This window comes from Ammospiza caudacuta, chromosome 1 (assembly GCF_027887145.1).
Source record: "Ammospiza caudacuta isolate bAmmCau1 chromosome 1, bAmmCau1.pri, whole genome shotgun sequence".
Taxonomy (NCBI): domain Eukaryota; kingdom Metazoa; phylum Chordata; class Aves; order Passeriformes; family Passerellidae; genus Ammospiza; species Ammospiza caudacuta.
In genome coordinates, this window is record NC_080593.1 from 118407675 (window position 1) to 118421915 (window position 14241).

The following is a 14241-nucleotide window of genomic DNA, read 5'->3' on the forward strand; positions in this document are numbered from 1 at the left end:
TAAATTGAATACATTTTCTTTGGTATATTCTATTACCAGCAAATATTCAGTCCTCAGTACACCCTTTGTGCTTTCCAGCTAGTCTTCAAAGGGAATGGGGAGTTACAGAAAACTTATCTGCACAGTCCAGCATTATAAACACAACTTGCCAGGACCTTCTTTGCCCACAATAAAGGCCAACTCTGCTCTGTCCACTCTTGCCCTCTATACAGTGTTTTGAGGAAGCTTTTGTTAAATAAATGATTGAAGCTATTACTGCCAAACAAGTCTGGGTAAGAAGACACAGTTTTAGGATTTGGTGACTGAACTTTCTGAATTTTTTTGAAAGTGACAAATGAGTGGATTTGAATGTTTTATGCAGGCAAAAGTACTTTAAGTGCATACCAAAACCAGACTCTGAGATTCATCGAGCCTATGGCAGTATTTATAAACTCTTCAGTGATTGCTAAGTGTTAATGCATTACCAGGATGGGAATGGAGAGCTTCATGAAGAATAGATTGAATTTCCTCTTCCAATTCTATGTCAGCAGTCTTGTGCTCTAAAAGGATTATAAATTGCAGTGAAGATAAGCGCAAAAGGCAAAATCTAAACATTAACTCAAGGCTTGCAGCTTTTAGTAGGCTCCATAATGTTCTTAATCCCTTTCACAAAGATCCCTAGAGACTGACCTGCTGAACCTCTGCAACTCACACAATTAGAAAAACAACTTTGTCTTGCTTATTCTCCAATATAGAAATGCAACAATCACATCAGATTCGTCCACCTGAAGATGAATTGGAAGAATTTATCTACACTGCATTTTTTGCACATATATTTTTCAGTAACAACTTCAAGTAACTATTCAAACCAAGAACTGTCTTCTAAGGAATTAATTTACTAACACTTTCATCCATTACCTTCCTACAATTTAGGCAGCAGCACTAGGAAGTCATATTTGACAAGAAAATGTGAGTTGCAGAAGTAGGGTCCTGTCAACTTTATAAACAGGGAAAATAGATACATTACAGTATCAAGGTCTTGTTCTGCTACGAACTGCCAGGAGAAATCACAAACTGGTTTCATGGACAAGTGATTGCCATCCAACACACCAGCTCAGGACATAATAGGAATTTGTATGAAGTGTTGTCTTCATATAAATGTCCTGAAATTAACATTGAGAAACCCTACAATGACACATCTGACAAAAAAAGCTGTAAACCAGGTAACAGCTGCATTTTCAAATAAGGATCCAAAATGGCACCAGTTACAAAAAACGGTCCCACAAAACCAAAAACCACACACATACAAAAAAACCCACTCAAACAGGAAACCATGTCTTGATATATTTTATAATTGACATCCTAAGAAAAGTAATGCAAGTCTTCTGAAGCAAAATCTATATTCCATAGATTTCACTGGCCATATGCTCTAGATTTATATATTTATGTACCAGGTTCACATAAACATCACAAAGGATAAGCCTCTTCAATAACCCAGAAAACCATCTACTCTCTGAATAACACTAATGCAAATCACTCATGTGAAATGTGACACGTTAAATATTTCTTCTTGAATCCCACTTAATTTTAATACATTCCACTAATAGTATAGGGCTTTAAAAATGTTTAGATTAATTTTTTAACAGTAGGAGCTCCATTTATTGTATTTATTATATATTAATCTTTAGTTTTTTTATATAGTAGTTTTAGCAGAAAAGTGAATACTTTATTATCTTACTAAGTTGGTTGTTGAGAGGGTTTTGTTTCTTTTTAAGGTGAAGAATTTGCTGTTATTCTGGCTGGATATAAGTTGGAAATCAATCTAAACCACAACCATACATCATCAGAAAGTTATTCTGATCTGATACATCTACAATGGTAACCATGACATTTTTCAATTTTCACGGTCAGTGATTTATACGAAGTTATAAACAATGATTCCTGTTAAATAAACTTCAGTAAATAAGCAACACAAAATCTAGAAAAGAGTTTGCATGCTAATGACACAGAACTATAGTTCAAATGAAGCCTCATGTCTTTTGTTTTGCCTAAAATTGACAAAAGGTCTTACCTGATTCAACATACGACTTTTCAGCAGGCTGGACAGTCTCCTCAGATTCTGATGATGCTGGCTGTGCTGGGACAGATCTTTCTTTAAGGCCTGCATTTTTCAGTTATAAAGTTAACTTTATGCCCTTTTTGAAACGATTCAGTTATAACATAAGAAAGTTCTTTCAATTAAATTAACTTATGTTACACTCTGCAAAAATGCATTCAAACAATCACAATTACAGGGTTGTCATAATATACAGTGATATACAAAAAGACTAAAGCATATTCAGATAGTAAACAAAGATGTTTAGAAGACAAACATAGAATGAGGAGGTAAAAAGGGACAAATTTAAGCACTTGCTTTTATTTCAAAGTAACTGAACAAATGACTATGGTATTCCAAAATTTATTCAGTATCCAGTAAAAAAACAGGCAGCAAATTTTTCTCTCTGTTTCTCTCTGGTTTTGCCCTAAAATAAGTGGCAAAAAGTGCTTTATATGATAAATTTTACAGGTTCTACGCAGCAGCAATTTGAACTTTACAAAAAGTTGCACAGAATAAGAACTACTTTAAATTCATGTCTACATCTTAGAAGACTTGATTAAGATTAGTTTGACAACTAAATGACTATTAAAAAAGTATGACTGATGAAATTTTATCACGAAGATTGTGACTATCTATACCACAGTCTCTTTCTAGATCAAAACACAATGAAAAGAAAGCAATCAATAAATGTAATGACCAACACCATCATCATGGCAGGAGATAAAGATACAGCTGTGATAGATCATGCCTCATCTTAAGACACCATATGGTGAAGAATGTGTTGGTATTAGACTAATTCTCCTCTCAACTCTCCTTTAAGAGGGTTCAAACAAAACTTATACAAGAGGTTCAGACTGGGCATAAGAAAAAACTCACACACCCACAACCCCCACCCCTCTATGAGGACACTGAAATCAGTGGAAAGGACTGCACAGAGAGACTGTAAATTCCCATCCTTGGAGGTTTGAAAGACTACACTGGGAAATGGCCAGAATAACCTGGCCATTCCTCTGAAATGACACTGCTTTGAGCAGGATGTTGGAATAAGGATCTCCAAAGTCCCTTCCAAATGGCATTTGCTGATAATCCTACATGCAAGGACAATTAAGGTAAGACTCCCTTCTCAACAAACACCACTGCTCAAAGCAAACTAGTTTTTCAACAGTTGTATACATGAAAACCAACAGAAAAGATAGAATGAAGAAAGCAGAGGCTAAACTATAATGAACACTCCTGTAGTACTAGCAATCTTGTAAGAGCAACTCTTAAATGGATAAATATTATATTTCAAGTAAGTACGATTAAAAAAATAGTAATTGCCACATTTCTATTGGAGTCAAACATATCTAAATGCAAATTGGACTAGTATGTCTCAAACCAAATTTGTGTAGAGATATTTTATGCATTGTGGGAAAAGCATGTATTTATTTCAGGTAATGGTGACAGGATAACAGAATCAGGTCTATCTTATTATTTAATATTATTTAAATAAATTATTTAACATTTATATTATCATTATTTAAATTTCAATTATTTGAAGATTGGTAGTTAGGCTGTATCCAAAAGTAGTGTAACTAAGAGTCTACCACTTAGGAGTCAAAATGAGAAGCTAAAGAAAAATGCCAAATTTACATGTAATTTTTGGCCAATTTTCTTCTGTCATTAAAAAAACACCCACTTAGAATATTAAAAAATATTATTAAGACATTCATCTTTTCCTGCAGGACTATTAATGGCTACAAGAATAAGAAGTTACTTCCTTCTACAATCATCTTAGGATGGAGACAAAACCAGTAAGTCATATTAACTGCTCTCACACTTCAGAATCCATGGAAACAGCCACCTTGCTTTCACAAACACAGTTCAGTTACTTTACACATAGACTGCTTTAAAGAAGTTTCTGTACCCTCAATAAGCCACCCCCATGCTCAGATCCAGACAACCACATACTCTGCTTCATGAACAAAAATGAACTCAAAGCATTTCAAAAGACAGCTAATATTCCACAACAAACAAGAACTATGGGTACTTAACAGGGAAGAAAGAACCAACAAGAGTGTCTTTGTTTCACTTGCTCATTTCTCAATTTAACCTTCAAGCTTTTTATACACGTCTACTGTGCTTAACACTGATTTCTATTCAATCTTTCAAGTAGGTATTATACCAAATAATTTACTTTTTGTAAGATATTATTTTCTCTCCTCTGTTTATTAAAATTGCATTTAGCTTTTACTTGCCTGGTGCATTTTTTGAGCTAATGTGGTGACTTGTTGCAATTCAGTTTAATGACAATACTTCATAGAGATATACAACAAGACAACAGATGTCTGGAGCAAAAATACTTTATTTTGTGGCTGTCTGTATAGCCTGGAGTGCTGCTCAAATAAAATTTTCTTTGGAAAAGAAAAAATAAAACAACCCAATCTTTCCAGAACCCCATAAACTTTGGGTCACAGATACAATATGGTAATCAGAACAGCAATTCATTCGAAATTTCACTCCCACACAGTTAAAAGTTCTGGCACATTACAGGAGAAAATAAAAGTGATGTGCACCATATCATTGTGCCACCATCCTTGAGAAGTGTGATTTGAATGCTCCTCTGGTCAAACATGCATTTTAACACTTATCAGAGCAAGGGTGAAAAAATATATCTATCATCACCAAAAACTAACAGAGAATGTTCATTATGAAGGTGCATTTATTAGATCTTCATTCTCTCATATTTTTTGCTAGGAATTGTAATGTTCACAATGCACATCTCTTCCCTCCCTCCTCATGAATTTATAAATATTTAGAATATACCTCAGAGTAGATCACCTCTGTTAATTATCACAGCCAGAATCTTAAGATACTGCACTGTTTTCTACAGCTTTAATTTGAACTATTTTTCACAACTGTTTGAATGTTTCATTTTCTCTAAAAAAAAATAAAATCAAATCATCTTCAACCTTATTATCACATCTTATAACTCTAGGGATCAAAGCATGATGCAGACACATGTATGGAACGGCTGAGCTAAGTGTATTGCCAACTGCTACACACAATTTTAGCAAAACCAAAAAGAGAATTAACCTTCAGGACTTCAATCTTAAATTACCATCCACATGCATATTTATATACTCATTGTCAATTTCACTCCATTGTTTTGTTTTCCCGAAACTAACACTGCAGTACATCAAGAAAGAATCTTAAACTTCCATTACAAATGTTGCTCTAAATCCTGTGTAATTATATTGTGCAGTTCCATACAATATACTTGCTTTCAAATTTATTTGGAAAATATTAATTTCTAGATAAACTTGACAGCAACCATAGATTCAAAATATTCTGAAATCTCTCTATTATCTCTGCAGAAATGTTTTTGCAACTTTATTTACTCTAATGAGACTGCTGAATAAATCCTTCATTGATGCTGAAAATACAGAAGCTGTAAGAACAAACTAACACAAGATTTTGCTTATAGAAGCATCATGCACTTGAAAGTGTTGAAGAAGATAATAGTTGCAAAATATCCAAGCTGTTCTCTAAACAAGTTCAACCAGAATAGAGTAGTACTAGCATATCACATCTTACATGTAATTGGAATACAACAATACTGATCAATGATGAAATAGATGGCCTAATTTTCATCAGTATTCCTTACCAAAAGACTGTCAAACTTGGAAAAAAATCAGGACACAGTTAAATAAAAAATGTGATAATGAATCAAGATTTCCAACACAAATATAGAGAAATAAAATAATTAAGTAAACAGGGAATGGAAGAATACCAGAAACATATTGTCATGGGATCAAAAGACAAAATGTAGGAACATTTTGATTGACTGCACCCTAAGGTCTCACAATAAAGTGCAACTCTGAAGTTGGTTTGACTATTTTTGTACAAAATAGTTTTTTCAGGAAAAAAACCCAGTTTCCTCAGGGAAAGAATTTGGCAGAGAATAAGTTACATTTATTGGGTTAATAATGGACACTACAGTCCATTAATGCACCTCTTGGTTGTTTCTGTGAAATAGAAATATCGTATGAGTTTCCACTACATGTGTCCAGATAAGCCTGTTAATAATGCTTTTAAACTTGCATTTCATATAGAACATTCAACTTTCATCTCCACATCAAGCAAATACAAGTAAACAAGGAAAGAAAAAGAAACAATCACAAGACCCCAAACCCATATTTAGAGTAGACTTGAAGTAACTGGCATCAATCTGACATTTGAATGTTTTCAATACACATTGGTAGCCAGGCACATTAACATATGTACATACTTGAGTTTCACAGCAGATGTTTCTGCTTTGTGTTTATAATATCAGTACACACTGAACAGTTTTTAAAAAAATATTATATATAGCCTTTGTTCACACGTATTTCCAGAAAACATTATTTTCTTATTGCCATTTTTACTACATTCATATAATATGCTGAATTTTACATTCTTGAGGTCTGTTCCTCATTAGCAGAACAGGAACTCTTGTTTATTTCTTTTCTTTCTTGTCTTCCTTGGATTGGCTTTTAACTATCTTTTTTGTTTCTTTGTCTTTTCCCCACCTGAATGGTGCCATCCTTTTCACTGGCTGATCTTTTTGTAGTCTCCTTGGATTTCATACTTTTGTCTAGGCCTTTTTCCTTTCCTCTGTCTCTTTTAGCCTTGTCAGAATCTTTCTTTAATTTATTCATATCAACAGCTCTCTTGTCCTTTCGATCAGTGGCATCTTTTCCTTTCCTGGTTTTCTTTTTTTCTTCTTCATTTTCCTCCTTTTTGGATTCCTGCTTCTCCCTTAACTTCTTGAGTGATTCTTTAATAGCTTCTTTTACTTTTTAGTTTTTCATTTAAAAAAGAGGAAATGTTCAATAAGAGAACCATTCTTAGGCCAAAAAACATCTTATGAACAGCCATGTAAAAGCTTTGATAAAATTATTATTTAATGTTTGTTAGATTTAAACTTGTATAGTTAACTCCTAAGCTTTAAGCAATTTAAACAAATTAGTTTTAAACTTTTAGGAACATCCCACACCATGCAGCCAGCAAATAACCTTGGCTTATACTCCAGCGGCATCCAAATGAAGTGTTAATCTAGAGAAAACCATGCCTCTATTATCTTGCTGCTGACTTCTGCAGAATGCCAAAACCACTTTTGCCTGTGAGCATGAAAATCAGAATAAATTTTGAACCTTTGACAACAGCGCAACAGTTATAAATGTTATCACACAAATTTATAATACAATGGTTTACTGATATTGCTACCTCATATTAAGCAAAGACTTAAAAAAGGTAACTGAAGTACATATTGAGAAGTACAAGTAATAACAAACAGCAATGTCCTGATGAATTAAATCAAGTCCAAAAAAGTTAGCTGGGTTAGACTAAACTCAGTGAAATAAATCAAAGCAATAATTGTAAATTGGTTGGTTCTTACAACTTTGTTTTTCAGTTATCATAAACATTTTTTTCTTTATTTTACTTTTGAAGTTGTGTCACTTATGCTTCTCTAGTTCAATTCACATTTGGCTGTGACAGGGTATACAGATAATATGTTATAAGAACAATCAGAACAGAAGCCTTGAAATTTATGTTCAATATGTTTAATGTTCAATATTTACTTCCATTTTGCCATAGTTCTGAAAATATTTGTCAATATCAGTAGAATTCTCTACTGATATTGACAAATTCCTTATTCTCTAGAATAAGGAATTTTAATTCATTAAAATTCAGAGATTTTTCATTAAATCTGTATGCAATATTTGTATTTAATTTTGAAACTAATACTCCCATATTATTAAGGAAGTAATAATGACTTTTACATATTAACAGCTCTATTTTTATTCAGACTTTCTCACAAAACTCTGCCTCTAGCTGTTGTGTAATGTTTCTGTGGAGTGAACAATTCAATTACATAGTTCGGTCTAAAGGGAATGACATCATACTTCCTTCCAAATGGCTTTTGACATAAAACATTCAAAATATTTATTTATTCTCATTTATTTATTCTCATATCAAACATTGAAACATAATCCAAAACTCAGGAAAGAATTGCTAAGTGACAGTTATTACAGTCTCTGAAACACGCAGTTTGCAACCAAGTTATACCAAGCACAATGTGGAACAAATGCTAAAAATTTCAACTTGATGCAAGATGCTGAGAAAAGCCACACTGGAATGACCAGCAAACTTTCCTAAGCAAATATACTTTTTTCTTCATGAAGGTTCGTATGGTGAATAGCATGCATTTTTCATATACTGCCAGGAAAAAACACCTTGCAGTCTATATGTGGTTAATGTAACATAGAGACTGCTTCCATAGCCTCATGCTGCCCAGAGATAACTGAGCAGATATAAAAAGCTACACACCTGAAGTACACCTGGTACCTTGGTGTTTGCTGTTGCTAATTAGCTTTTTTTGTCGTCAACACTATGATCTGTTCATAAAGCAATGTAATTATAAACAAATATATGGCACAAATTGGTTGCAGCTATCCCATGCTAAGCTTTCAGAAAATGTTGCAATCAATCCTGCAAATAGTATTAAAGGGGAAGTTATTGGACTTTGCCTAAATTTCAATTCTCACAGGAAAAAAAATAGATGAAACTATTAAAGTACAGCCTTAGAAGAATTAAGGCACTCAAGGCCAATTACAATATAGTAATGGTATTATGAATTCATGGAAGATAACAAAGAGGATTTCATATGGAGCAACATATTACTTAAAAACATGCAGAATATCAGGTTATCATAAACTACTTACAATCCAAACAAGACATTTGTTGTAAAAAAAATCCACACGAACAAAATATCATTTCTAGTTAGGAAAGCGCTCGCATTGCCACTGAATTTCAATCAGTAGTAAAAGAAAATACTGAGAAATAGCAAGAACAATATTTGCTGCACCATTAGAAAATATTTAGCCAACATAGCTTGTATTAGTAAACATTATAACCCACAGTTGGTATTTGTAATGCACATGCGCTTCATTCATCCTTATCCGCATAAAGTTCCGCATGAAAAAGAACATGAAAAATACCTTTGAGTTTAGTTTTTTTCTTGGCTACCCCTCCTGGCTCCTCACCTAATTAGTTGCAAAATGGAAATAGGTTATGAGCATATTTGTGGTATTTAATAAACCTGACATTAAATTTTCCAACCTGCCATCTTATGTAAAAAGTTTACTTTACATAGCACACCATAATGCTACGGAAAAATACAAAATATTAACTCATTAGAAATAAAGCAACTTCAGTTGCAGGACCATCACAAGTACTGATGTGAAAGACTAAGCAAAGAAAAGTACCACATTACCAGATGTTACTTGTGAAGCATCTTGACTTTGAGATTGGTCAGTTCTCTCCAGACAAGTGCTGACACATAATTATAACCAACACCCCCCTCCGATTTCTCTGCAAAGTATTTGCCAGTTCCCTCTTAAATGCACTAATTTATGCTTCTATAAAATTTTATAAATATTTTATAAACATGTTAACTCAAAAGGCCTTCAAGTACACAGGTACTGTAGAGTATATAAACTAACTGTTTTCTTACAATAAATTACAACATATGTTTCTTTATCCAAAGGAAAATAAATGTTTTGGCAAAGGTATTATTCAGGACTAAAAAGCAGTTACCAGTTCATTAGTTAAAATACTTAACTGCATTACTTCAGACTCCTTAAGACTGTTAGTCTTTTACCATTGTAGCTAACAAACTGACAGCAGTCAGCCTTTTGATTGTACTATAATTTATAGCTCGTATCACAAGAGGCATAGAGGCAGAAGCTTTCCAAAAATACAAATAACATTTAGCTTCATCTTTTTAATACCATTAAAAGAGACTGGATTATCACTATCATGATGCTGTGGATTAAGATTAAAATCCCACAAACACAGCAATTTTAAACACAAAAATCATGTAAATTGCTATCTAAAAGCCAACTAGAAAGTAAAGAAAAGCTGAAAAGATACAGTAACTATGTATTTTTAAACTCATACATAATCTTATTAAATGAGAAGAGATATTCTTATGTCTCAACACTAGGCTTCTCATTCAGACATACAAAACACCTACACTGAACGTCTGCACCATGAGCTTAGATTTCCAGAAAACAGTACCTACCTAAACTGTGGCATATATAAACATTTAACCTGGAAAAACAAACAATACTCTAATAGCCTATACTAAAAAAATGAAATAATAAAATTAAAGAATTTAAATGTAAAGTCACTGTAATCACCTTGCATCTAACTTCTATACTGCATGTTTTCAAAATACCAAGTGTTGACATTATGGACAAAATTGTTTTAAAAAAGGTTAATCAGTGAAAATACAGGCTCAAGATTAATTTCCTTACAAATTCATACCTGGGATATGAGTCTTTTTGAGCTCCTCCCTCATAGATTACCGTCATTGCTGAAGTCCAGAGCTCTAACTTGACTAAAATCATTATTCGGTCTTACTATTTCTAAGCAGTGTATGGAAGAATAACTTTTTTTCATATAAAAGGAAAAACAGACTCCAACTTTCATTTACATCATCAGTGAAAATATAAACAATAAAATGTACTCAGAAAGTTGCACAAAGCCATATTTAAATTTACACCCCTGCCCACTTTTCATATTAAAATTAAACACTCCTGGATATTTTAATATATTCTTAAAAGCACATGTTGACAAAAAAACTGTAAAATTTTGCAAGTAGCAATATGCACAACAATTATCATACAGATATTTCAAATTATTTTTAAAATTGACCTATATTCACTATGTTGAAAGATTACAAAATAGCTTGTTACTGTTACTGTTATTTCACTTGTTAAATATTCACACAAGTAGTAATTTTGTTTCAATCTGCTTTTATGGAATGAATAGCACTAAAGTTCTCAGCATATTTTCAATCATGACATAACTATATAAAACATGTAAACTTTAACATATTAATAGATCTGCTCACAAGAGAAGTATGTAAAATAATATATTTTAAAGCATTAGTATTAAGCAATAATCACAAGACCAAAATCCTGCTACATCTTGATTCCCACCTGATCATGATCCCTAAAAGGGAAATCCCTACAGCACAGGGAAGTCTTACTTGTCAGCCCCAATTATGCTGAAGCAAGATGGGTGCAAACCACTTGGTTTTCCAAGACAGCAATGTCCAGGGCATGTGACAAAATCTGGCACCTAAGGGAATTCATCCAAGACTTACAGCATGGGGACACACAAACAAATGTCCAGAATTCTATAAATCATGTAGTTGAACTTGTGGACTCTTATTCTAACGTCTAACAATTCAAGTGGCTTCACAATTGTTTTGAACTAGTTTTAAAGTTCCTTCTTTTTTTTCCATTCAGTCCCACATTATAAACGTCCAATGCTGGCAATGCAAGAAGTAAATATACAATTTATAACATCAAAAGGGTATAATGGAAGTTCAGAAATGGCTATTATTTGAGTTAGTTAATTAAAAAGTTGTGTTCAAAGTTAACATAGGTTTACAATATTTTTAAATAACTCCTTCAAATAATCATTCTATAAATTAAATACTCCTCTCAAAGTGGTCATTTGCATACAGCGCTTAAAGGTGGTCAGCTTGCTATCTTAACTCACCTTTTGAAGCTCAGGAATATCACAAAGCATTACTATTCTGCAACAGTCCAATCATTTCCTCTATTTTTCCCCATAAAACCCTTCAAGAACATTATCCACAAACAACCCCCAAGTGAGAACAGAGATTTAGAAGTTAAGCATCAGAAGAAAAATACATAAATACTATTTTTATTTAGAAAGATAAGCATTGAAAAAAAATAGCAAAAGGCTCTCTGTTTTTCAGCAGCTTCCCAGAGCTGACAAATACCATTCTCATATTTAACAATATATTTAGCAACCTGGCATGTGTAAATACTATTTTATTTACTTAATAATCCTGCAAACTTTAATAGCCTTGCTAGACAAAAGGCTTTGCCATGTGAAAAATTTCCTCTAATTCAATTTCTCCACAACCTCTACCTGCATAAACATTTTTAACCTGCAGCACCAGGAAACAAATGAAAGCTAATTAAGGCCGTTTATCCACTTAGATGTGAAAAAGGGAGAGGCTATTTTGCATTTACTGCAGAAAGCAAATGGGCCAGGTTAGCACCAAGCAGCTGACAGACAGCACTTGCTACCCTTCTGTAATTTATGCAAAGCCTCGATAACAGAATATGAAGCGTCAAGTTTTAAAACACTAGGGCTGGTGTTCCAACTCTTGCCTCAATTTATGATGTTCCATCAAGAACCTCCTTAGCCACACAAAAACCTAAAAAAATATGTTGAAGTTGCATGCCAAAAGAGGAAATAAAAATCTGTAAGCCAAAATCATTATTAACATTTTTTCTCTCCTTTTTATTTTCCTTTTCCAGAAGAACTGCAAGTCAGAAAAAATTACGATTGTTTGTATAACTCCCTGCACAAAATTATTACTATGATTTTGCATTTATGCTATACTAGACATACAAAGTCATCTGCTAAACAAAATTAGTTTACTGACAGAAAGCTAACACCCACTTACCTTTAACTGAGCTCAGAGTACTTTTCTTACCAAAGCCTGTAACTCTCCAAGTGCAGATTTTAATTCATACAACTAGCATAAAAACCCCTCAAACAACCAAACACCAAAATTCAGTATATTCTCCACACGCTGCTTTAATATCTCTTGCTTATTTAACTGTCTAACGTCAGAATAAAATCCAGATCAAATACACGTGGCAGAAAGCATTTTTGTTCCCTGAAGTCACAGATGTTTATGCTGCATCCTGCATGAGCAGATTTAAGAAACCAACAAGCAAATCTTGCCTTTATTAGCCTCATCTTGAGACATACATCCTAAATGACCATGAGAAAGACAATACCTAATTTATTTCATGCCACTGGGACATCATTGTGATAGCTGCTTATGTGATGGAAACCAAACAGGGAATTCAGTAACATATCTCTCCAAAATGACTGATCTGTACACAGCAGCTTTCCCCAGCTCCCAAATTACATTTACAATACAGGTGGGTTTTACCTCTCCCATCTGACAATGAAATGAAAATCTTTCACATGCTTCAATATATTCTTCTTCTATGCTGCCATCTAAATGCAACCTATACCAATAACAGTCATGAAAATTCGATTTCTTCTATAGTCAGTCAATTGAGGCTAACTAATAATGAAAAATTTTCAAAGGGGGCAGGGGAAAATACTGGTAAAAATCTTTGCAATAAAAATTTTAACAGATATGCAAACAATCTCTGTACCCTTTATTCCCTTCAATTCTAAGTTATTCTATACATTATGAGCATTGTGATTTCTCTCTGCCATATAACACTCTTTTACTTCAAATTAAATACTGCTGAAGGTGGTCACAGAAATCTGGGGTTCAAAGCTTCCAAAAGTTTTAGGCCATTTCAGATGTATGGGTATTAAGAGTTTTTACCCCTATAAATTTAGTTTGATTAGTATCACAAGAAAGCAAGCTTTGCTATGAAGGTTAATGCAGTATTTTGTTTGAAGACTAGCAATTAAAATATCAAACATTTACCAACAAATGACAAAATAAAACAGCCCACAGATTTCTAAAAGCACTGGACAAACTGGAAGACTACAATTTTAGTCACAGATATTTATTTCTGGCATTCCAAAAACTAAATATAAATTAAGTGTAAGGTATATGACGGTATCTAATAAAACCCACACATCCAATTTAATATAAAATCAGTAAAGCTTCATTCCTTGCCAGGTATAAAACCCAGCAAGTTTTGATTACACAATATATTTTCCATACATTGGAAAAAACATACATTCCAAAAAAACATCGTTTGCTACTAATTTTCTCCTGTTTTAAATTCTCATACCAGAAACTTCAGGAGAAAGCAGCAGCCTTGCTCTCTAAAACAATTATTCTACGATAATAGAAGTCAAAATGCCACAGCTTTCAACCCATACTTTAAAAATACTTTAAAAAAATTTAGTGACTGTATTTTTAGTCACGAACAATCAAGCTAAAAATCTAGTTTTCAAGTTTCTCAACTAATTTCAAATTATTTGGGCAGACTCACAAGCAAATTGGGATACTGTTCAGTTTTCTTTGCTTATTTGTACATCATACTCAGCCTAATGGTTTTTGCTTTTAAATGCCTTTTATAAAACAA

The 14241-nt window shown here is 33.1% G+C and overlaps 1 protein-coding gene across 6 annotated transcripts in view; it reads right to left on the reverse strand.

Annotated features, from left to right (window-relative positions):
• ASPH (aspartate beta-hydroxylase) overlaps positions 1-14241 on the reverse strand; it is a 111780-nt gene that overhangs the window by 70639 nt on the left and 26900 nt on the right. For all 6 annotated transcript variants that reach the window (XM_058804323.1, XM_058804334.1, XM_058804318.1 and 3 more), the window contains 2 exons: positions 2051-2140; positions 465-539 (listed from right to left, as the gene is read on the reverse strand). In XM_058804323.1, coding sequence (XP_058660306.1) covers positions 465-539; positions 2051-2140 — 165 coding nt within the window. The remainder of the gene's footprint in view (positions 1-464; positions 540-2050; positions 2141-14241) is intronic.